Source organism: Cricetulus griseus, chromosome 4 (genome assembly GCF_003668045.3).
Source record: "Cricetulus griseus strain 17A/GY chromosome 4, alternate assembly CriGri-PICRH-1.0, whole genome shotgun sequence".
Lineage (NCBI taxonomy): Eukaryota > Metazoa > Chordata > Mammalia > Rodentia > Cricetidae > Cricetulus > Cricetulus griseus.
The window spans coordinates 102,646,770-102,672,146 of record NC_048597.1 but is presented as its reverse complement, the minus strand read 5'-3'; the positions used below and the strand labels follow the sequence as shown (position 1 = coordinate 102,672,146).

Sequence of the window (25,377 nt, the reverse complement as noted above, 5' to 3'; positions counted from 1 at the left end):
CATTTGGGGGACATCAGAGACTTGACTATGATGTGTGTTCTGTCTCTACAACTTGAACCCTGAATTTATAGGGCCTTGGGCTGTATGTGTTCTGTCCCCTCATACGGTTTCTTCTTCCCTGCAGACTGCAATAAGGTCACTGACCAGTGCCTGTCCTTCTTCAAACGCTGTGGAAATATCTGTCATATTGACTTGAGGTACTGCAAGCAAGTCACCAAGGAAGGCTGTGAGCAGTTCATAGCCGAAATGTCTGTGAGTGTTCAATTTGGGCAAGTGGAAGAGAAACTCCTGCAAAAACTAAGTTAGTTCTAGAACAAGTATGTAAATATGGCGGGTTGGGGGAACACAGCGGGGGAGGGAAAAAGACTGCAAAAACAAGTGGGCTTATTCCCTTTGGAATTTGGAACAAGAGACCACAGGACACAGTTCTGTTTCGCAAGTCTTGCCAAGGGAGAAGCCGTTCAACTACCCAATTGGTGATGAGTGAGCCAGATGTTTTCCTCTGCTCTTTCTGCATCATAACTGCACTGCTTTCTGGACCATTTCTAAGGCGGCATTTAGAAGACATTCCAATTGGAAAGGATGATGAGCTTTGGAAAATCCTCTTAGAAGCCTAAGCTTAGTGTTTTTGTTGGCAGTTTTGTTTGAGACACCTTGTTCCTTGCAATGCCAAGGCTTCTGGTGTCAACATAGAGTGGACCACACACACCATCTGCAGCCGTCTTGACACATTTTGTTTAGTTGGTTTTGTTACATCTTACATTATGCAGAACTATTTTTGTATAAATTGTTTAAAAGTTATTTATGCAAGATTTGAATGCATACCAGTGTTTTTATTATTTACATTGCCAACTTTCCTTCAGGTAGGGAGAACTTAACCTGTACTTCATCAACATAAAGAGCCCATCTACAGATGTGCCCAGGTGTGACAGGGGCTATGACCTTCCACTTAAAAGCATGTTTAACTGGATGTTGAGAGCCTACTTTGTATGTCAAGTTACACAAGCATGTGTGGTTAAGTGTATAGTCCAGGTAAAACACTATGCCAAGTTTCAATAGAGAGTTCACCTTTTCCTCAAAATCTTATAATTCAGATTTCAGCCGTTACACTCAGGAGGGTTTTGCTCCAAGCATGAGCTCTTGTATTCTATCTACATAGATCTAATTTATACCATGAATCAAGTAGAATAAATGTGCCCATTGCCTTCCTTTCCTTTGAAGTGTTCAGTTCTCACTGAAGTTGGTAACCAGGCTATTTTCTAGTTGTCGTGTTCTGCATCCATAAGTGCCATTGTTGTATGGTGGTGTTTCCTAGACTTTACCTTTGTTGGATTTGTATAAACAATTGTACAAAAAAAAAAAATCCAGTCTTTGTGTTTGAGGGTTTCTGTTTTTATGAGAGGGCTAATTGGAAAGGCCAGGGTAAATGGACTCTTCACTAAAGTATGCACTAAGGGCCCAGAACTATGTAATTTCTCTGTCATCTGAGAAATGCAGCAGCCTCGAGACACAATGGTTTATTTTTTTTTTTTTCTCTCTCTCTTCCTACAGAAAAAGATTACAATAAAGGTAATGGGAAAAAACTCTGCTACAATGATGGCCACTTGTGGCTATTAGGAGTAATGACTCAGCTGTCTGAAAGTCTCCTGTACAAAAGTAATTTCCGAGCATGACCACTGTTGTCTTACTCTTCTGACCAAGACAACTTACAAGAGAAAGTTGTTATGGTCGGAGGGTTAACATTTGATGGTGGAGTGTGGACATGGAGGGAGAAACAGGGCTAGAGCAGCAGCTTAGAGCTCCTATCATCTTGATCAGTCCACATATGGGAGGCAGAGAGAGGCACACTGGGAATTAGTGAAACTTTTGTCTATAGACCTCTGTGAATCATCTCCAATAACAGCACACCTCCTAATCCTTCCCAAACAGTCACATCAACTAGGGACCAGGGTCAGCACAGCTACTTAACATTACTGTTTCCTGGATGTAGAGGGCAAACAGGTGCCATTTCTTCCCCAACCTTTCTAAAGAAGACATTTCAAGGAGGTTGCATTCTGTGCTGTGACCTTGAGCCTGGGGGCTAGAAGACATTAGAATCTGGGGTCACAGAACAGTTTTAGACTTGATGTTCATGTATAGACATAACTCTAGCCGGGCAGTGGTGACTCACGCCTTTAATCCCCACACTCGGAAGGCAGAGGCAGGCAGATCTCTGTGAGTTCTGTGATCTAGAAGAGTTCAAGTACTGTTAGACACTAAGTCATCTTCTCAGACCAAAATACAATATATTTAATATAAAAGTAATTCATTGAGATAAAAGACTAGCTCTAGGCTGGGCAGTGATTGCACATGCCTTTAGTCCCATTACTCAGGAGGCAGGTGGATCTCTTGAGTTTGAGACCAGCCTGGTCTACAAGAGCTAGTTCTAGGACAGTCACCAAAGCCACAATGAAACCCTGTCTTAACCCACAGCGTCCCCCAGATGAAAGGAAAGAACTCTAAAGATGAGCAAAATAAATACCTTGGCCTTGCAAGACAAGTCCTACCTGCTAACACTTGGATTTTTAAAGAGCTCATCTAAAGCACATGCCTTTTATTTAAATCAAAAAACCTTGCTTGCAGTTTGACTTTACTGGCCTGAAAGTTCATTATATAGATATAAAGGCTTTCTGTGGTAGTTTTAGTTCTCAGTTTTAGTTCTCAACCTCCAAATAAAATAGCTGCACCCATCTTTGCCACGTGGTGTCAGTACATGCCTTTGATCCCAGGACTCAGAAGGCAGAGGCAGGCCAATCATCTGAGTTTCAGGACAACCAGGGGAAACACAGAGACTCACATGAAAATTGTGAAAATTGATTCTCTCCTTCCACCATGTGGAATATTAGGCTTGAACTCTGATCATGAAGATCATGGCAAGTGCCTTTATCTACTGAGCCATCTCAACAGCCCTCTCTATAGTTTTAAACTAACTTCAGATGAAGCCAGTGTATATCACATGCTACAAACAGGTGCTCCAAGGTCCATACACACAGCTGGTAAAGTAGTGGAAAGACCATAACTTGGAAGTATACCTGCTATGGTCATTCTGAACTTGTAGACTGGAAAGTAAGTCCATTAAGGGAACCTGGTATTTACAGAAGAAGATTCCATGGTGCCTCAAATTACATTCTTTCCTACTGTGAAGACAAGAATGAGGAAATTTCATTCTATTCTGCTGTGGATCTTTAGAACTTTATCCATACGCAGCTTCCAGAAGAAATGTTTTCCCTCTGCCATAAAAAGTAAGCAGTCATCCCTGGTATTCACCATGGACTGCCTCCAATATACACAAAGTTGTATATTTCACATCATATTAAGATGACTGACAGTTGTTCTTAACCAAATGCAAACCCTGACTCAAGTTGGCCCTATAAGAACCCTTCTACATAAGCCACTGATCTCAAGTTCTTATTTGCTACATGCACTCAACACGATGAAAAACCTTGCGAGTGCCAGGATAGACTCCAAAGCTACACAGAGAAACCCTGTTTTGTTTTTTTTCCCTCTGAGACAAAAAAAAACCCTTAGCATTAAAATTAAATTTGAAATCTGTTGTCTGTCCCCTCCTCCATCCCAGTGTTATGATGTTATGGGGCTTAGTAATAATAGTATGATCTCTAGCCTAGCTGAGATTTCAGACAAAGCTATTAACTTGCTCAGAGACTAACTTCTCCAGCCAAGGCTGATGGAAGGGATTGAGAAAACCTTAAAGTACCTAACAATACCTTGTCACAGTAAACACGGCTATAAGTGAGCAGCAAAGATGGTCTCTGAAGGCGTCATCTCTCTTCTGAAGAGAGGTGCTACACCAGGAAGTTGATGCCTGTTCAAGCTAAATGCAAATAAGCTCAAAATTTAAGGAGACAATATAAACTACAGCAGCCTTTTAATCTAATTTTATTCCTAAAGTTGAAATTACTAGCAGGTAGCACTAAATCACTATACAAAAGTGTAAATTGATTACATGTTAGTAAGGAATTTAGCACACACACACACTTCTAAGATAAAGCTAGATGCAGCCCTTGCTACTAAAAGCTGTACCTGAACAAAAATGGACATATTTATCTGAGGCTCTGGCAGTTGAATGTCAGTTGTCTCCCAATTATGCTTAAATGCAGAGATAGCAACAATGTGGAAACTTACATTCATTAAATATTAGCATTTAAAATAATATGACTAATAAAGTGAACATTCAGAGTAGCCACTGCTCAGTATAGTCCACACTAGCCCACTAGTGAATCGTGAGTTCACATCAAAGAAAGTAAGTTCAAACACAAGATAAAGGGAAAATATAGAGACAGGGCGTGGTCTCCATAGAGCAAGAGCAAATATCCACACTGAACAGTCTGACTTCAGCAACTAGTGCTCTGGGAGATAAGTGATAAAACCCAGCACAAGCTGGGAAAGCCATGTGTTCACAGACAGACAGGCCTATGGCACAGCCCAGGTTTCTTCAATTTAGGATGAACTTTCTGTCCCAGTCAGTAATGAAAATAATTTTTAAAAATAGCTTCTGCCTCGGAACAGTAAGTTTTCAGTCCCTTTTATGCACTCAGGTAGGTTTGGGATAGTCACGGGAGTGTCCCACTCAGGGGGCCTCAATTTTCATGACTTGAAAACATGCACAGCTCGCACCACATACTGCCGACAGATGGGGCACTCACTCATGCGCTTGCCACATTTGGTGCAGGTGACCATGTGCCCACACTCCAGCAGGACACAGTCAATGACTGCATCCATGCAGATTCGGCACAGGCTGTCGTCTTCCTCATCCTGAAGCTGCATCCGCTCACCATCTGAAAGGAAACAGAGCTGGGGCTCTGGATATGGCCACTGGCCTTGCTCCCTGCCCATGGCCAAGCAACCATGTTCTGAGCAACCACCACAGGCCCATTACCATCCCAGTGCTATAACAGAAAGTAGTCCCTTAACCTCTCCACTTCTTGCACTAGATGTGATGTGTATCTCAGGGTTCTGGAAGAAATATGAGGCAGAAGACCAGCTAAAAATGTTCCATAAATGTTGGCTATAATAGATAGGGTTTGTGATAAGGATATACTCATTCTGCATTTAAGAAAAAGAAATGGGCTGGGGATAGCTCAACTGGTAGAGTACCCACCTAGCTTGTGTCAAGTCTTGGGTTTGACTCCCAGCACTGTATACACCAGGCACGACAGTACATGCCCGTAATCCTAGCACTTTGGAATGTAGGATGAAAAGTTCAAGGCCATCTTCAACTACAGAGTGAATCTGAGCTACAGGAGTCCTTGTCTCAAGTGAGAAAAACAAACACCAACCCATATTCCTCACATGGATCACAAGTAGGAGTTTAGCTGGATGTTCCAGCTGTATGACCAAGAAGATGGGACAGTCCCATTTCAGCAAGAGGGACTTTATTATATGGATAATAAGTAGATTCAACAGATGATTGTTGGGTTCATCTGGCAATAGTTGTCTCAAAGCCCATGTCAAGTAATAGACTATTTAGCAGCTCTAAAAACAGACTTACGTAACTAAAGGCTTACGTGACTAGTGACTAAAAAAGGTATATTGCTTTCCTACAACATTAATCCATTTATTTAATTTTTGGTATTATGGGTGTTTTGCTATCATTTGTATCTTATGTACCACCTAAATGCCTGGCTCCCATGGGACCAGAAGAGGAACTGGGTCCCCTAAACTTGAACAAATGAGTTGGGAGCCTCCATGTGGGCACTGAGAATTGACCAAAGTACTCTAGAATAGCAGCCAGCAGGTTTTAAATGCTGAGTCATCTCCCCAACCCCAAGTTGTATTTGGTGCTCATTGGTGTCTGCATGTGTGTCTGTGTAAAGTTGTAAGAACCCCTGTGGTTTCAATTAAAGACAGTGGTGTGCTGCCGTGTGGGGGCTGGGAATTAAACCCAGATCTTCAGGAAGAGCAACCAATGCTCCCAAGCACTGAGCCATTTCTCCAGCCCCAATGATTTTCTATTTTTGAGTCTTGACAGCTAGTTACCCTCCTGGTTTAGCTTTCTGAGTATTGGGATCACAGGCATGCATTGCCATACTAGCTAAACTTGACTTAATTATGACAAAGAACAACCCAGTTTTTAAAGCTCAAAAAGGGTACTCAGGGGAGAAAAAAAAGAAAAATAAACCTACATGACTTTTGGTTTTCTTCATTCTCTTTGTACAACCGGTTAACTTTCTCTACCAGCTCCCATTTTTCACAACAACCAGAATAGTTGACAAAATTCCGAGCCAGGATTTCCTTCAGCTGGCGCACACTCATCCCTTCTACCTCTTCAAGGCTTGACAGGTCAGACAGCGAGGCTCTCACTTTCTTCTTGGAGAGCCCTGGGTTCTGAAATCAGAACATCTGTTACCTTTGTTCCTGAAAGTCTAGGTGTCTCTCCGATTTTGGTCTCCATGGCCCTGGATGCTCACCCCAGACTCCTCAGTTCCCCGAGGTGTTTTAATATAGTGTTGTTCTACAGCTGAACTAGAAAAAAATGTCCTGGCTGACCAAGAGGAAGTCCAGCATCTTCTTTTCTGCCACATGCATTTATCAGGGAAAGCAATTTCAAAGGAGTTTTACCTGCTCCTCCAAGTTTTCTTCTTGCTCATCATCATCATCACCATCATCATCTTCATCATCATCATCATCATCATCATCATCTGTGTTTGCTGAAGCTATTTCACTTTGAACCTATATACATGACAAATCCAACTGATTACTAATCAGGCTTTTTTTTTTTTTAGATTTTATTTATTATGTATACAACATTCTGCTTCCGTGTATTTTTGCACACCAGAAGAGGGCACCAGATCTCATAATGGAAGGTTGTGAGCCACCATGTGGTCGCTGGGAATTGAACTCAGGATGTCTGGAAGAGCAGTCAGCGCTCTTAAACCTCTGAGCCATCTCTCCAGCCCCCTAATCAGGCTTTTCTAATCAACTTTTGCTTCTCTGTAGAGAGAAACTGTCTGCTGATCCTCAAGATTACCTTAGGGCCAGGTAGGTGGAGCAAGCAGAGCACACCTTTAATCCTAGCACTTGGGGAGACAAAGGCACGCGATCTCTGTTGAGTAATAAGTCAGCCTGATCTACAATGAACTTGTAGGCCAGCCAGCCAGCCAGCCAAGGCTACATAGTGAGACCCTGACAAAACACACAAAAAGCCTGGGACCGGAGGGATGATGGTTCAGCATTGAGAGCACTTGCCACCTGGGTTCACTTTCCAGCACTTACACTGCAGCTCACAACCAACCATCTTTAACTCCAGTCCAGCGGGGCTCCAACAGCCTCTTCTGAACTCCACAGGCACTAGAGCACACGTGGCATACAAACATTCGTGGAAGCAAAACACCTATCTACAGGTAGTAAGATAGTAATAAAAAAAAAAAAAACTAAAAAACTCAAAGCCTGGCATACATGTCTTCTTTGGATCCTGAATGTTGGCTAGCCTCTCTAGAAGTTGGGCTCTTCATGAACTCACCTTCCATAAAGTTACCTCAAAATACAAGTTCCTCTGTATGTGTGAATTTGAGTATTAACATCTGAGTACTGACTACCTGAGAAAGGTTCTAAAACAAAGCCACTAAGAATGTGGGGTGGCACCGCATCATCAGGACCTGAAAATAGCTGGTTTAACTGGAGCCACAAAAAAAAAATACCTGGTGAGATGGCTCAGTGGGTGCACACAGGTGCCTGGCAGGGCTTGACAGCTGAATCTGAACCCACAATACTGACAAGTTGTCCTCCGACATCCATAAGCCTACTAGGGTTTGAGCAAATGCAAATTTGCACACACACAAATCAATGTTCAAAAAAACAAGTGAAGTAGTGGTGCATGCCTTTAATCCCAGCATTTGGAAGGAAGAGGCAAGTGGTTCTCTGAGTTTGAGGCCAGCCTGGTCTACAGACTGAGTTCCAGGACAGACAACAGGGCTACACAGAAAAACCCTGTCTCAGAGAAACAAAACAAAAATCCTTAATCAACAGTTTAGATTATATACCTTTCACATTTTTCAGATATTTTCTTTTGGGACTGGAGAGATTGCTCAGCAGTTAAGAATACTAGCTACTCTTCAGGTCCCAGGATCAACTCTCAGCACCCACATGTATTAAGTCATTTCTTTCCTGCCTCCACATTCCAAATGCTGGAATTGTTGGTGTATACCACCACTCTTGATGACATCTTTTGACCATAGCATATAATCTAGGTTGGTTCCAGTATTTCACCCTATCAGGTGTCACATTACAGCACTGTGACACCTATGTCCTCCCCCAAAAATGGTGTCATGTATTCCTAAAGTGGCACAAGTCAGATACATCTGTTTATAACAATGAAAGTTCTCATTTGAGAAAATCATAAAACTATGGTCTTGGTGTTATCCCAATTATGAATATCTGGAGAGCAGCTAAATCAATCTTCCTGCTTCTATCCCATAAGTACTGGGATATAAGTATATCCATGCCCAGTCATGCCTGTACTTTAACATTTATTTATTTTAGTTTTTTGAGGCAGGGTTTCTCTGTAGCTTTGGAGCCTGTACTAGAACTCCCTCTGTAGACCAGCCTGGCCTCAATCACAGAGATCCGCCTTCCTCTGCCTCCCGAGTGATGGGATTAAAGTAAAGGCGTACGCCACCAACACCCAGCTAAGATTTGTGTGTGTGGTTGTCTACATGTATTTATTTCATGTATTTTTATATTATGTGAATGGTTGTCTACATGTATACAGTTTCTGAGGACAGAAGAGGACATTAGATTCCCCAAAAACTGTAGTTATGATACTTGTAAACAGCAATGTGGATACAGATAAGCAAATCAGGGCCCTCTGCAAGAGCAGTAAGGGTTGTTAATCACTAAGCCATCTATCCAGCTCTCACACCTCTATGCTTTTTGTTTATTGTGAGACAAGGTCTTCTCACTATGTATACAGGGCGGTCTCTAACTCAAACATCAGCCTGCTTCTGTATCCCAAATGCTGGATTAAAGGTATGCACCAGTACACCCAGCACACATCTAGTTTTAATTGTATTTTGTTGTTGTTGTTTCGAGACAGGGTTTTTCTGTGTAGCTTTGTAGCCTATCCTGTCACTCACTCTGGAGACCAGGCTGGCCTCCAAATCACAGAGATCCATCTGCCTCCCGAGTGCTGGGATTAAAGGTGTACGCTACCAACGCCCAGCCTCTTTTTTTTTTTTTTTGAGACATGGTTTTTCTGTGTAGCCCTGGCTGTCCTGGATCTCATTGTGTAGAGCAGGGCCACCCTGAACTCACAGAGATATGTAGTGGAATATTACTTAACTAGGCAAAGATGTGTTACACTTGTTTATGATGTATTTGTTTACAAATGTAAAGATGTGTTGCTTTGCATGCCTAAGGCACCTGATTGGTCTAATAAAAAGCTGAACGGTCAATAGCTAGGCAGTAAACGGATAGGCTGATGAGCAGAGAGAATAAGGAGGAAGAGGAATCTAGGCTTGAGAAGAGAAAGAGATGCCCAGCCAAAGACAGAGAAGGACATACAGGATGAAAGAAAGGTAAAAAGGCCCAAGGCAAAACATAGATGAAGAGAAACAGGTTAAGTTGTAAGAGCTAGTGGGACAAGCACAAGATAAGGCTGAGTATTCATAACTAATAATAAATCTCCATGTCATTATTTGGAGCTGGCTGTCTGAGAAAGCCTGCTAGAGAGACCCCACCTACCTCTGCCTCCCAAGTGCTTGGATTAAAGGTGTGTGCCACCACTGTCCATCATGTCTTAGGAGTTTTTTATTGTGGGAGCCTTGCTAATTACCCAAGCTGGCCTGAAACTCTTGAGTTCATGAGATCTTACTGTGCCTGCCTCCCTAGTAGCTGGAACTACACCACCACTCCCGCTTAATTTACCATTTTTAACAAACTATGAGTTGTAATCCCTGCATGTTATCCAACTATGATTGATGCTCAGAAAATCATTGGTATAGTATTTTTTGTTTTTCTTAAATTTTATTTATATTTTATGTATGGGTGCTCTGCATGTATGCATGCCAGAAGAGGGCATCATATCCTATTGTGGTTGTGAGCCACCATGTGGTTGCTGGGAATTGAACTCAGGACCTCTAGAAGAGAAGCCAGTGCTCTTAACCACTGAGCCATCTCTCTAGCCCCTAGGATAACATTCTAATTATACTAAATAAGTACATTTATTTTTGTTATTTAAATTAGGTAATTTTGTAATAGATATAACTCAGTGATTGTTTATCCAGGCAGTGGTGGTACACACCTTTAATCCCAGCACTCGGAAGGCAGAGGCAGGCAGTGAGTTTGGGGACAGCCTGGTCCACAGAGCGAGTTCTAAGACAGTCAAGGATACACAGAGAAACCCTGACTCAAAAAACTAAAAAGAGTGCTTGCTTAGTATACACACTCTTGGGTTTAATCCCCAGCACCACTTAAGCCCAGGCTATAATGCTGCACACTTTTGACCCCAGCACGAAAGTGGAGCTGGGAAGACCAGAAGTTCAAAGTCAGGGCTCAGATGATTAAAATGCTTGCTTACAAGGACCTGTGTTCGGATTTCCAGCACTCATACAAAAAGCAAAGTGAAGAGTACCTGTTTATAATGCCAGCACTAGAGACAGTGATGGGAACATCCTTGAGCCTTCCTGGCCAGTCAGCCTAGTCAAATCAGTAACCCCCAGGTCAGTGAAGGACCCAATCTCAAAACATAGGATACAGAACAACTGAGCAGGTAAGGATGTACACACACGAATGAATACATACATTTTAAGGTCATTCTCAGCTACACAAGGAGCTTGAGACTACCCTGAGGTAGAGCCCTTTCTCAAATAAAAGCAAGTCAGAACAATTACCCTTCATCAAGGTCATTGGTTATTACTATTGATTGTTTTTATGGTCACTGACATTTTTGTTTATTGCTCCAACAGTTAACTATACAAGTTATATAACCATACAAGACAGGATACAAGAAACTCATGAGCTACTTCAGACTGGATTCCAGGCACTGAGCACCTAAGCACAGAGGCTAAACATCAGGCAGGTGTGCAATGCCAGCACTGACAATCCCTACCACATATAAACAAGAGTGAACATAGCAGGCTCTTAGGGTCATCAATTACACCATCCTACCTGTGCCAGAACTTCTGATCTGAAGGTCCCATCTCTGTCCATGAGCTCTCCCTGGAAGGAGGAAACAGTAGCAGAGGGGGCTGTATAATTTGAAAAAAAGGATTGTGTAAAAAAACTAGAAGTCTGGGAGCGTGAGGAATTGAGGCTGCTTGAGTCCAGGTCATCCCCTGAACCTAGTCCACGATGGCACAGTACTAGATCTACCAAGTCTTCCTTCTCCCGACAAGTGTCAGTTGGTATGTTTCTGAGGAGGAGATACTGCCGTAGGTCCTTTACTTTCAGTCGCATCAACTGAGGGCGCTGGAAGGCTGTCTCTTGGAGTAGGTGACAAGTAGAACATCTGCGGAGGTTTTCTTGTGAAACTGAGCAAAAGGAGCAAAAGTCCTTTTTGCAGTCACAGCAGACGTGCTAAAGACAGAGCAGACAACAACACAACGCATAAACCGTTATGAAAACACCCTCTTCTTTTGTCTTGTATTAGAACTGAAACCTTGGTCCATGTGCAGTCCCATAACACCACCCTATTTTTCACAAAACCAATCACGCTAGAGCAGCTTAGATTCACAAAACTCAAATATACAGCACTTTAAGAAAAATATACATTCTCGTGTTAATGAATTAAAACGTTTCCACCCCTTGGAACAAACATATAATTAGCAGAACAGAGCTGACTTGAACCACAATGTGGGTAATTTTCTCAGCAAAGAGGAGGGAAAAAGTTTAACATAAAAAGAAAGGAAACTGGCCTCTAACGTAACCCAATGACACAGAAGGCCCCTCTAGTGCAGAAATCTGCAGCCAATATGGCTCTAATTATAATCTAAGCCATCTCAGAAGAGAACCTTGGAGAGACACTCAGATGTGTCCTCTTCTGCAAGCTAACACTCTCATTTATGCACTCCAAGGGATTATAGTGATCAGACTGCAACATGACCTGTGGAAGGAAAAGTTTTAGCCTAAGTTCTTTAAAATTTTCACAAATACTAGGTCATTCATTGCCCCTCCCATCCCCACAACAGGGTCTCTCAACAATACCTCAAACTAGCCTAGGACACTGTGTGTCCTATCTTAGCCTCTCCATTTATGCGATTACAGGTACAAGCCAATCACAGCCAACTCCCTTATTTAAAAGTTAAGAATACTGGGCCAGAGATGACTCGTGGTTGAAAGCACTGGCTGCTCCTCTAGAAGATCCAAATGCAGTTCTCAGCACCCATGTCTGATAGCTCACAAATACATATGGTTACAGTTCCAGGGTGTCTCATGCTCTCTGAGCTAATCATGTGTCTGCACACATGCAGTATCCACTCAGTCACACACACATAACCACAAAAAGTAGGTAGGTAGGTTGATGGTCAGAGAACTGGAGACATGGCTCAGAGGTTAAGAGTCCTTCCTGCTCTTCCAATGCACCATGAGCAGCTTACCTCTAACTCCAGGTCCAGAGGATTCAGCATCCTCTTGTGGCCTCTGAGTGCACCTGCATGCACACAAGTGCCATGCATGCACACACACACTTTTTTTTTTTTTTTTTTTTTTAAGAATATGGTCAGGCTGGAGAGATGGCTCAGTGGTCAAAAGCACTATCTGCAGCCAGGCGTTGGTGGCGCACGCCTTTAATCCCAGCACTCGGGTGGCAGAGGCAGGCGGATCTCTGTGACTTCGAGACCAGCCTGGTCTACAAGAGCTAGTTCCAGGACAGCCTCCAAAGCCACAGAGAAACCCTGTCTCGAGTCAAAAAAAAAAAAAAAAAAAAAAAAAAAAGGCACTATCTGCTCTTCCAGAGGACCTGGGTTCCATTCCTAGCACCCACATGGCAGCTCACAATTGTCTGTGACTCCAGTTCCAGAAGATCCAACACCCTTACACAGACATACATGAAAGCAAAACACCAATGCATATAAAATACAAAAAAATTTAAAAAAAGAAAAGAAAAAAATATGATCAGGACTTTTCCTCCTACTGGGTTGTTTCGTCCAGTCTTGATGAGGGTATGTGCCTAGCCTATTTTAACTTGTTATGCTGTGTTTGAGCGATACCCTTGGAGTCCTGCTCTTTTCTGAAAGGAAAGGGAGGAGTAGATCTGGGGAAAGGGGGAGGTGAGAGAAAGGAAACTATGGTTAGGATGTAATATATGAGAGAAGAATAAAGATGATAGATTTAGAGAGGTGGGGGTGGGGTGGGGGTGGGGGTCAGGAGCCAGGTGTAATGTCTCATGCTGTAATCTCAGTACTTGGCTGAGGCAAAAGGACAGTGGGGAGTTTGAAGCCAACCTAAGACACATTTTAAAAACTAGCCAGACAGTGGTGGCGTACACCTTTAATCCCAGCACTTGGGAGGCAGGGGCAGGTGGATTTCTGTGAATTTAAGGCCAGCCTGGGTTATAGATCAAGTGCCAGGACAGCCTCCCAAACTACACAGAGAAAGCCTGTCTTAAAAAGCAAAACAAACAAACAAACAAAACAAAAAATTAATGGAGGTAGAGGTAGGAGGTTCTATGTGATTTTGAGGCCAGCCTGGTCTAGAAAGCTACACAGAGAAACCCTGTCTTGGAAAAACCAAAAACAATTAATGGAAGAACATGGTCAAGGATGGGCTAGGGAAAGGTGGAGAGGTTAAGGAGCAGTAGAAAGGGCACCTGCTAGAATATGAGCCACCATGTGGGTGCTGGGAATTGAACCCAGGACCTCTGGAAAAGCAGCCAGTGCTCTTAACCACCGAGCCATCTCTCCAGCATTGCTAGCATGTATAATAAGGCCACAGTCTTTATTACCAGCTCTGCAAGACAAAAAAAAGTTAGAAACAAAATTTTTAAAACATGGTACCTTTCTATAATAAATAATTGCTGAAGCCGGGAGTTGGTGGTGCACACCTTTAATCCCAGCGCTTGGGAGGCAGAGGCAGTGGATCTCTGTGAGTTCGAGGCCAGCCTGGTCTCCAGAGCGAGTGCCGGGAGAGGCTCCAAAGCTACACAGAGAAACCCTGTCTCAAAAAAAAAAAATTGCTGAAAAAAAAAAAAGCACAGAAATTACATCTGTTGCTTCAAATGAGAGTATCACCAGGAATGAGGGGTCAGAAGTAAAGATCCACACACAGAAGGAAAAGCAGTGAAGACGACCCAGAAAATGTGACAGAACTAGAATCTTACTGCATAGATTTCCAAATGGGACAAACTTTTTAATATTTTTATTAAGTGGATTATCTATTCAACATAATACAAACAAGAATTATGATCAGGCCGGGCGTTGGTGGTGCACACCTTTAATCCCAGCACTCAGGAGGCAAAGGCAAGCGGATCTCTCTGAGTTCGAGGCCAGCCTGGTCTACCAAGCAAGTTGCAGGACAGGCTCCAAAACAATACAGAGAAACCCTGTCTCAGGGGAAAAAAAAAAAAAAAAAAGAATTATCTATGTCTGTCCTTTCCCCCCATGTGTTATTTGTATGCAATATTCCATCCAACTCACCTTCTTTCTAAAGACTGAAAATGAAAGTCCACACGCTTTGCAAACTATATTGGGCCCTTCAGTAGCTGCTGGTGGGTAGGTGGGAAAGTCAGAACTTGGTGTAAATCTGAATGGCCCCGTGCTTCCTGGAAATCCTGCCTGCTGACCTCTGACAGCTCCAGTTCCCATGACTTCATTCAGCAGCCCACAGCATGAAGCCCACATAGAAGTAGCACCCGCCTAAAAAAAAAACAAAAAACAAAAAACAAAAAACAACAAAAAAAAACAAAAACAAAAACAAAAAAACACACAAATGCATAGTTTAAAGCCAAGCAGTGTGGCTGAAGTGATGGCTCCAAAGTTAAGGACATTCACTGGCTGCTCTTCCAGAGGATTTTAAACAAACAACAACAAAACAGGGAAGAATAGAGCTCAGTTACAGGAGAGTGCTTACTCTGCATGCTTGAGGTCCTGAGTCCCATCCTAAGCATGACAAAAACCAACCGGATACCAAATAAAGCTCTCTAAGGTTTTTTGTTTTGGTTTGGTTTTTCAATAGGGACCTTGATGTAGGTTGTCCTAGAACTTGCTATGGAGACCAGGCCTTGAACTCCCAGAAATCCACCTGAGTGCTAGGATTAAAAGTGTGGACTATGCACACACATCAGCAGCTCTTTGGATTTTAAAGTATCTCATGTATTTATTTTTTTCTTTGAGTTCTACTCTATTCCCCACATAATTTCTAAAGAATATATTCATTTACATTAAGGAAAGCACTTTTAAGACAGAAGCTACTCTACCTTTTCAGGACAAAAGTACTAAACATATTTCCAATGGCCAAAACACTTGACCTCACAAAGCATAAATAAAGGGCATTTGCCTCTTCATTGAATTATTTTCTTTTAGAGTTTTTTTTTTTTTTTATTCTCAGTCAGAATATGTTATCACTATATCACCTATAACAATTTATCTTTGTTTTCTTTTTATTTTTGTGTTGCTGGGAATGGACCCCTGCTTGGAAAGCACTGTACCAGAGAGCTGCAACTAGGGCTCTTCTGTCTCCTTTTTCATTAGTCTCAGAAATGTGATAAGCAAGCCTGTCTGAAACAGATACAAATTTTCAAATGTGAGACCAAAGCTATTTTCCCATGCTTAAAGAATAAAAGGTACAATATTTGGGACCAGCAGAGTTTGCTTGTTTATTTCAAAACAGGGTTTCTCTGTGTAGCCCTGGCTGCCCTAGAACTCAATCTGTAAAACCAGGCTGGCCTTGAACTCAATGAGCTGCCTGCCTCTGCCTCACAATTGCTGAGAATAAAGTCGTGTGCCACCACTGCCTGGCTCCCATGTCCTACTGAAATATATCCTAGAACCTAAACAATGTGATATAGTGGAAGTCAAAGAACCTGAGGTATTAGCTAACATGGTACCAGACAATACCACAAGTGGTTCCATTTATTTTATCTAACAAATGTTATTTGATCAACTAGCTTAAAAAAAAAAAAAAAAAAAAAAAAAAAAAAAAACTTGAAAGGCAACTTGTAGTGTTACTGATGTTCTCACAGCAGAGGTCATTCAAGTGAAGAGAAAGAAGGGTTACACAAGGTTCAACTGTCTAAGGACCTGCATCACCAACTTAAGCTTCACATCTGTAATTCTCAAGACAGTGCTGCTTTCAAAAGCCAAGAAAAATAATGAGGAGCTCCTATAGTAGACTCTAGTGTCATGGTTTGCTTATATACAACAGCACAAGACGCCAAACAAATGACTGTTCCTTCAAAGAAAAAAACAAAGATTTGGCCATATGTGGTGGTGCATGCCTTTAATCCCAGCACTCAGAGACAAGTGGATCTCTATGGGTTGGAAGCCAGACTGGTCTACAGATTGAGTTCCAGGACAGCCAGGGCTACACAGAGAAACACTGTCTCAAAAAAAAAAAAAAAAAAAAATAAGTCAGCAGTCTTCCAAAGAAAGCTACATGTGCTCTCTCCCTCTCCTGGAGACAGGGTTTCTCCATGTAGTCCTTGCTACCCTGGAACTCTCTATGTAGGCCAAGACAACTTGAATTCACAGAGATTCCCCTGCCTCTGACTCCTGAGTGCTGGGATTGAAGATGCATGCTATCATGTCCAACCGAAAGCGCTCTCTCTCCTCCCCTCCTTCTCTTCTTCCCTCCCTCCCTCCCTTTTTTTGAGACAAACTCTTACTGTGTAACCCTGGCTTGCCTGGAACTAGCTATGCAGACCAAGGTGGTCTGCAATTCATAGAAAGCTACCTATCTATGTCTCCTAAGTACTGGGATTAAATACACGACCATATTCCCAGCAAAGTTCTTTTAAATCTCCATTTTGTTTTTGTTTTTGTTTTTTTTTTCAAGATAGCTTGAAAGCCTGTCCTAGAATTTGATCTATAGACCAGGCTGGTCTTGAACTCACAGAGATCTGCCTGCCTCTACCTCCCCAGTGCTAAAGGCACTGCCCAGCTTAAATCTTCAATCTAAAAAAAAAAAAAAAAAATGTTATGGTAAAAAGCTATCAAGAAAGACACCCAACATCAACCTCTGGTTTCTAAATACATACACACATACGTGTAAAAATACACCAAAAAAAAAAAAAAACTATATAGTTCTAGTAGATGGATCAGATGACCTATTTGAGAAAATATGTATAATTTGTGGGTAAATTCCATTATTAGAAGATAACCATATAGTCCCATTTCTTGTGTTTCCATGAAAGAGCAGGAATTTATTTTGCATCCTCCACAAAAAAAAAATAATCATAAGAACACCAAAGGCTGAGGAGATAGCCCAGTTGGTAAAACACTTGCCTATAGGCACAACACAGGAACCTACTACACTCTATCCCATGGAACCCCCAACACACACAAAGCCCAGGGGAGGACATGAGGACACAAGCCTGTAATCTCAGCAACTGGGATAGGGAGCTCAAAAGCATTCTTAGCTATACAATAAACTGAGACTAGCTTGGGCTACAGGAGGGTTTGTCTCAAAATACTAAGTAAATAACTCGACTATATAGTGAAAAAGCTGGGCATATAGTGAATCTATAATCCCAGCACTAGGAGGAGACAGGCAGGTGCTTGGGGCTTGCTGGCCAACCAGCCTAGCCTTCTTGGCAATTTCCACATCACAAAGAATCACAGTTACTGTCCTATTGCTGTGAAGAGATACCATGACCAAGACAACTCTTATAGAAGAAAGCATTTAACTGGGGGCTCACTTACGGTTTCAGGGGTTTAGTTCATTATCATCATGGTGGGGAGAATGGTGGCAGGCAGGCAGGTAGTGGAGCAGTAGCTGAGCTACATCCTGATTAATAGGCAGATAGAGAGAGACTCTGAACTTGGCATGACTTTTAAAACCTTAAAGCCCACCCTGACACATTTCCTACAACAAGGCCACACCTCCTGATCCTTTAAAACAGCACCATTCCCAGGTGATTAAAAGCTCAAATCTATGAACCTTTGAAGCTACTCTCATTCACACCACCATATAGGAGGAACAAACCCCAAAGCTCCTGCTAGCCTATACACATGCACACTCACATAAACACACACAGACACACAGACACACACACCAAAGACTTAACTATTTCATTATAAAAACAAAAAAAGTCCCGTAGCTTCCCAGTCGAAACTATGTTGTCATAACCTTACTTAGTACAATGCAGATCCAAATTACTATTTTCAGCCACAAATCCTAGTAGAAGGAAAGAAAACAGTGAAAAATCTAGGTTGTAGCCTCGTTAGGATCTATGAACTTTGGTCAAACACATCCAATAAGAAAATAGCTCTTGCACTAAGAGAATACTCTTAGCAGCACAGAAAAGGTAAACCTACAATGCTCCCTTCTCTGAGAACAGCACCTGCACTCTTCCAACCTACTTGACAGTTCAGAGTTCAAACATCTATACACATTCACTAGTCCTGTCTGGGCTATCCTTCATTCCCACCCAGAGTATATGAAAAAATATAATTTCCACGTATATATTAAGCCCTGTGTCTTCTGACACCCCAGAGCTGAGGTGATTTCTTTAAGTAATCTGACCTCCATTGATCTTGGAAGCAGGTAGTTTTAGTTTCCAACCTCTGCGACTGTTGTCACCTGCTAAGTAATTGCCTCAATCTGTGAAACTGACACCGACTGTAGTTCTCAACATGTTAGACTCACCACAAAGCCTTAAAAATTATTCATGCCTGATGACCTGAACCTAATCCCTGGGACCCACATGTGGAGGGAGAGAACCAACTCCCCCAGGGTGTCAGTGCTGTGGAATACATACAAACAAACAAACAAATGTAATTTTAAACATTTTTAAATACAAGGGGCCTTCTGATTTTGCTACTCTAGAGCACAGTTCAGGCAACAAATTTTTTTTTCTTTAACTCGCAAGTAATTCTGATATATAGCCAGTGTTTACAAGGTCAAGGCCTTCTGGGTCTAAATGAAGAGTCCTTCTTCCTGCTTAAACAATTTTGGTTAGAAAACAACCCTCAAGATTCCTGAGCCTACTTTTTGACTTCCCTTTATGGCCCCCCAATACTTTCAAAAAGTATAAGATAGCTATATATTAGAAAGGATTAGCTAAGGATGTCAATTTAATAGGATCCTCAAATTAGTTCCCTTCACTGAAGTATAGTGATTTCTTTCATTTTACTTACTCTTTGCTGCCAACTTTTTTATTTTGTTTTTATTTTTCAAGACATGATCTTTCTATGTAGTCTTGGTTGTCCTGAGACTCAAGTCTGTGGACCAGGCTGGGCTTGAACTCAGATTCTCCTGCCTCTACCTCTTGAGTGCTGAGATAAAAGTTGACGCCATCATCCTGGAGCTTTAATTTCCTACCGAACTTTTGTTTTCTTGTATGAAATCTTCAACACTGGAAAACGGTCACTGATGGCCTAATCTGTCAAAAACAGGCACTGTTACAAATTATTTTTAGAAGCCAGGTGGTGGTGGTGCACAAATTTAATCCCAGCACTTGGGAGACAGCGGCAGAGGTGGGTGGATCTCTGTGAGTTCGAAGCCAGTCTGGTCAATAGAGCAAGTGCCAGGACAGGGCAGGCTCCAAAGCTACACCGAGAAACCCTGTCTCAAAAAACCAAAAACAACAAAAAAACCACACATACATACATACATACATACACACACTTAAGATACACACTTACACACACACTCACACACACTCACTCACTTACTTCCAGGACATCCATCCAGGGCTACACAGAGAAACCCTGTCTCAAAAAACAAAACAAAATTATTTTTAGGTCAGTAAGATGGCTGAGAGGATAAAAGTATTAAACACACAAACTTCATAACCTGAGTTTGATCCCTAAACCCAGGTAAATGTGGAAGGAGAAAACCAACTCCACAAAATTTGTCCTCTTATCTCCATCCACACTCTAGCCATGGTGGTTCATGTGCATTCCCTCCTAGGCCTCACATGCACAATAATAAAGTTTAAAAAATAAAAATAATAATAAAGGTGACTGAAGCCAGACAGCATGGCACACACCTTTAATTACAACATTTAGAAGACAGGCAGGTGAATCTGCGTTCAAAACCAGCTTGGTCTACATAGCAAGTTCCAGGCTAACCTAGAACATGGTGAAGCACTACCTCAAAAACAACAACAACAACAACAACAAAACCCAATACTTCATTTTCCATTAGAAGAATCTCAAGAGGGCTGGAAAGATAGTGATTAAGAGTCTGAATGTTCTTCTGTTGAACATAGTGAATTCCAAGACAGCCTGAGTTACACAGTGAAACCCAATCCCCAAATAAATGTTATGTGTGTGTAAGTTGCAGATAGCGGTTAAGATATTCTGAGTATTTCTAAGAATGGACCCAACCCTCTCCCAGTGCCAGTTTTAACGACCTCACTGTATGGACCTCTCTTGTGTGTGCATATACAGGATGTAAAATACACTTTGTAAGAGGAAAAAAGCTCCAAAATACTCAAAAGTTATTACGAATTTTAGCTTCATAGTATACTGATTTAGAATGTGATCTCTTTAAAGATTCCATTTAATGCAATATAACCAGGCAGACTAGAGAATGTGGTTTCTATGAAGATTAAATGACAGAGAGAGGAATGGGGAAGAGGTAATGGGCAGAAGATGGAGTTGTTGATGGGTATGAAAACTAAATGACTTAAGTCACTTGCTTTCAATTAAACAAACAGAAATTATGACATTTCCTAAGAGTCTACTGTATGACCATTAACTCCAAAGGGAGTTATTAAATATTATCCTAGCCCAGTGGTGGTGGTAGTGGTGGTGCACACCTTTAATCTCAGCACTCAGAAGGCCAGCCTGGTCTACATAGAGATACCCTGTCTGGAAAATCCAAATGGTGATGATGATGATGTCCAGTAAAGGATGAACCTAGAACTTTCATATACAAAATATTAATTTTTATCAAGTACTCTAAGAAGTTACAAAAGAACCAGACACAGATTCTCCTTTTCTTTATATTTTTAGTGTTTTGAGACAGTGTCCCTGCTGCCCTGGAACTCACTCTGTAGACCAGGCTGACCTCAAATTCATAGAGATCCACCTGCCTCCGTCTCCTGAGTGCTGGGATTAGATGTGCCGGCCATGATGCCTGGCTTGAGATTCTCTTCTTCTTGAACAGGGTTTCTTTGTGTAGTCCTGGCTGTCCTGGAACTCACTTGTAGGCCAGGCTGGCCTCGAACTCACAGAGATCTTCCTGCCTCTGCATCCGAATTCTGGGATTAAAAGGTGTGTGCCACCATCACCTGGTGGGATTCTCTTCTCAAAGCTTCCTCAAAGAGCCCATCTCTTCAGAGACTAAAGGTTTTTGTTGTAAATTCTGGATAAATTTCAATTTGCTAAAATTCCAATGTCCTTGTGTTGAAAGAATGTTTCAAGGGGCTGGAGAGATGGCTCAGAGGTTAAGAGCACTGATTGCTCATCTAAAGGTCCTGAGTTCAATTACCAGCACCCACATGGAGGCTCACATCCATTTGTAATAAGAGCTGGTGCCCTCTTCTGGCATGCAGGGATACATGCAGACAGAATACTGTATACATAAGTAAATGTTTAAAAAAAAAAAAAGGTTTCTAATCTTAGCAACAGTAGTAAGTGATACAAATGAATGCTTTATGGTTTAAATTTCAGTTAAACTTTCTTACAGAACCGAGAGAAAAAGACAATATTCAAACTTTAGAATCACTTCCTACTGAAACTGCTGCTTCAAAACAAATACATGAAGCTCACTGCTTAAATGGCTAACCTACATCCTAAAACAATGTTAACCATTAAAATGTAACATTTTTAGGGAAGGTAATGGTCACTTCAACATATTTTTAATGTTTACTACTATTGTGTATGTGCATTATGTGTAGGGGGTATCAGAGGTCGGCTTTGTCAAGTTGGTCTCTCCTCCCACCTTTTACATGAGTTCAGGGATCAAACTCTGGTCACAAGGCTTGCACAACAGAGCTTTCACTCTCTAAGTCATCTTGCTGACGCTCAAATTGATATACTTTTACAATAATATGTGCTCTATACACACATGTTGCCTTTCTCATATTTAGGATGTTTCCTTTCTTTTTTACTTTTTGAGACAGGGTCTCACACAAACAAGGCTGGTTTTGAATTTGCTATTCAGTGGAGGATGGCCTTGAACTGACCCTCCTGCTTCCACCTGCCTAGAGCTGGGATTGTGTATAGTGAGCCAGAATACACATTGATTTTTGTCTTTTAAAAATGGAATACTAGCCGGGCGTTGGTGTCGCACGCCTTTAATCCCAGCACTTAGGAGGCAGAGGCAGGCGGATCTCTCTGAGTTCGAAATCAGCCTGGTCTACAAGCGCTAGTTCCAGGACAGCCTCCAAAGCCATAGAGAAACCCTGTCTCGAAAAACCAAAAAAATAAAAAATAAAAATGGAATACTTGAGTCAGGCGTTGGTGGCGCACGCCTTTAGTCCCAGCACTCGGGAAGCAGAGGCAGGCGGATCTCTGTGAGTTCGAGGACAGCCTGGTCTACATAGCAAGTTCCAAGGCAGCCTCCAAAACAATACAGAGAAACCCTGTCTCGGAAAAACCAAAACAATAAAAAATAAAAATGGAATACTTGACCAGGCATGGTGGCACATGTACGTGGGAGGCAGAGTCAAGATCTCTGTGAGTTTGAAGCCAAGCTGGTCTACAGAGTGAGTTCAAGGACAGATAGGACTACACAGAGAAACCTTGTCTCAAAAAAGAAAAAAAAAAAAAGGAACATTTGGCTCTTAATACTATTTTCACCCTTTTCTCCTTAATATCTTAGTGAGACTCTGTCTCCAAAAAGCCGGGCGATGGTGGTGCTCCCCCTTTTAATCCCAGCACTGGAGAGGCAGAGGCAGGCTATCTCTGAGAGTTCAAAGCCAGCCTGGGTTTTCAGGACAGCCAGAACTGTTACATAGAGAAACTGTCTTGAAAAACAAAAGAGAAAAAACAATATTCTAAGTTGCAGTGATATTTTATAACTACACTGGCAAGCAAAAAAATAAACTCTCACAGAGGGCTGATGGCTCAGTGCCCTTTCAGTACTAGGGTTTGATTCCTAGCACCCACATAGTGACTAACAACTATTTTTAGCACCAGTTCCAGGGGATCTGACATCCTCTTCTGGACAGCTTTGGCGTCAGGCATGCTCATGGTGCATAGACATACATGCATTCACACCTATAAAACAAAATTTAAAAACATAACAAAACAAGACCCTTAAGGGGCTTGAGAGATGGCTTAGCAGTTAAGAGCACTCATTGCTCGTACAGAGGTTCAGTTCCTAGCACCTACAAGGTGTCTCACAATCAGTGTTAACTTCAGTTCAGGGAATCTAATGCCATCTTCTGACCTCTGTGAGCACCATGCATGCAGATGGTGCCCATGCATACATACATACCTCTTATACACACAAACCTTAAAACATTTTTAAACAATTTTTTAGAACTCTCACAGTATCCTCCCCTTTTAAGTTAGTTCCAGTGTTTTACATTCAAGACCATACATTTGCAATGCAAGCACTCAGGAGGATCACTGACCAGTTCAAGGACACCCTACATATTCAGTTCCAAGCCAGATACACTGCAAGACCCTATCTCAAAACAAAAAGTTACCTATTCCAAAAATCTTCACTGCTTCCAGTAGCAAGGGAGCTTGTTGTTTTGAAATAGAATCTCATGTAGTACAAGGCTGCCACACACTTACTATGAAGCCAAGATTAGCTTGGAATGCCTAATTGTCCTGACTCATGTCTCTACCTCCCAAATGCTGGATTACAGATATGCAACAACGAAGATATCATTATTTTTCTTGCTTCTGAGGGCTGTTCACACACTCACATCTTATATTATTGTGGTTTGTAATGTGGCTACTTGGGATCTATCTGTCTGGGGGGTTTTGTTATTGTTTAAAACAATAGCAAGTGGTGACCTCAAATTTGCAGCAATCCTCCTGCCTCAGCCTCCCAAACATTGATTACAGGCTCGTGCCACCATGACTACCTTGTCTCTTTAATTTTAACTGGCAAACTCTTTCCTAAAGAGGGGGATTATATTTTGAATTACTTCTACTCCCTCTTGACAAAGAAGAAACTGGACAAACACTGAATTTCTCTAGCCTCTTGACACTACTCTTTTCAATCGCCAAAATACATCTTTGACACTTTGTGAAGGTCGAGTTCATCTAGAAGCCCAAAGCCAACACACTTCTTCAATGAGATGAGTATGGCCGTCTCTGTCAGGAGAGGTATCATCACCTCCTGACTCACACCACTTGCTTTGATTTGGTCAAATGAATCAGTACCTAAATTGATTGTTGTACGCGGACTCTTTAGAATTCTCTGTGATTAAGTTGAGGAAAAACCATCTCCCCAAAGTAGGCCAGAATCAGACACACACACCCCCTCCCCTTTTCTGAAACTTCTATCAGTGATGCTCCCACGCTCGCACTCCCACCTGGGAGAAAGGCTGCCAGATTACTTGCTGCGTACCTAGTGGCGATGCAAACACATCTAGCGCTCTAGGTCACGGCCCCAGCGTTTAAACCCATGGAAGAACTCCTTGTTGAGGGGACCCCCAACCCCTGACATTTCTAGCCGGGTTACCCTGACCCCAGTCTCATCACTCCCCGCACCGCTCTCTCTGCCTTCTGTCTCGTGATGCTCCGGACGACATCTGGATTAGTTCAAGGACTCGGGGAGGCAGAGGGCACGGCCGTGGGCAGAAGCACCGAGGCCTAAGGAGAGCTCTAGCGGTTTGAAAAGCTCCGGACCCCGAGAAACGCACAGGGCCGGGGAACAGGGCCCAGCAGGCTGTAACCTCAGGGCCACTCGCCTCCTCCTTGGCCAGGCCGCCGGGGGGCGCTGTGGGAGCTCGGGCGGGTCCGCTAGCCCGGCCTCACCGGATGGAACCGGTCGGGGCGCCCCCCACAGTGGTGGTCTCCCAGGAACCCTCCAGGCAACCGCTGAGACGGAGGAAAAAGGAGGTGCTTCGGGCGCGCAGGAGAGGCGAGGAGGGCCTCCCGGCTCCGCCAGCCCCTCACCTTCATGGCCGCGACCGCCCCGGCTCGGTCGACTCTACCCGGGAACTCAGCACCATAGCAGCTTGCTCACACAACGGACCTCCTTCCTTGTAAGGCGGCGAATGCTGCGCCTCCCGAGGCCGACTGAGCGTCCCGACGTAAGGGGCGTGGCCACGTTCGGTTCACGCCCCGGGAAGACGCCCAGCGGAGGGAGAAG

At 42.6% G+C, this 25,377-nt stretch overlaps 2 protein-coding genes across 17 annotated transcripts in view; one reads left to right on the top strand and one right to left on the bottom strand.

The window, feature by feature from the left end:
• Kdm2b (lysine demethylase 2B) overlaps positions 1–1,208 on the top strand; it is a 121,967-nt gene extending 120,759 nt beyond the window's left edge. For 10 of the 13 annotated variants that reach the window (XM_027414015.2, XM_027414017.2, XM_027414014.2 and 7 more), the window contains one exon: positions 125–306. In XM_027414015.2, coding sequence (XP_027269816.1) covers positions 125–306 — 182 coding nt within the window. Of the gene's footprint in view, positions 1–124 lie in introns of all 13 variants that reach the window. The other 3 variants (XM_027414021.2, XM_027414013.2, XM_027414022.2) reach the window with 1 other exon arrangement.
• A 2,712-nt stretch (positions 1,209–3,920) lies between these two features.
• On the bottom strand, positions 3,921–25,321 carry Rnf34 (ring finger protein 34). Of its 4 annotated transcripts, XM_035443309.1 has the most exons (7): positions 25,182–25,309; positions 17,850–17,934; positions 14,628–14,846; positions 11,164–11,571; positions 6,619–6,729; positions 6,183–6,384; positions 3,921–4,835 (listed from the first exon to the last, which is right to left on the bottom strand). In XM_035443309.1, exons 3-7 carry the CDS (start codon positions 14,829–14,831, stop codon positions 4,645–4,647), a joined length of 1,116 nt encoding a protein of 371 aa, XP_035299200.1. In that variant the 5' UTR covers positions 14,832–14,846; positions 17,850–17,934; positions 25,182–25,309; the 3' UTR covers positions 3,921–4,644. The 4 variants fall into 4 exon arrangements, with proteins under 4 accessions (XP_035299200.1, XP_027269827.1, XP_027269829.1 ...); XM_027414026.2 differs by lacking the exon at positions 17,850–17,934 and having other exon boundaries at positions 25,182–25,321; XM_027414028.2 differs by lacking the exons at positions 14,628–14,846; positions 17,850–17,934 and having other exon boundaries at positions 25,182–25,321.
• Between the last annotated feature and the right edge of the window lie 56 nt (positions 25,322–25,377).

Bases quoted from the DNA above. Each gene is read 5' to 3' on its own strand.
- Rnf34 (XM_027414026.2), bottom strand. The intron at 11,572-14,627 runs GTGAGTTGGATG...CTCTGTCTTTAG, and splicing joins TTTCAGTCTTTAGAAAGAAG to CACGTCTGCTGTGACTGCAA. The intron at 6,385-6,618 runs GTAAAACTCCTT...TTCTGATTTCAG, and splicing joins AAGAAAACTTGGAGGAGCAG to AACCCAGGGCTCTCCAAGAA.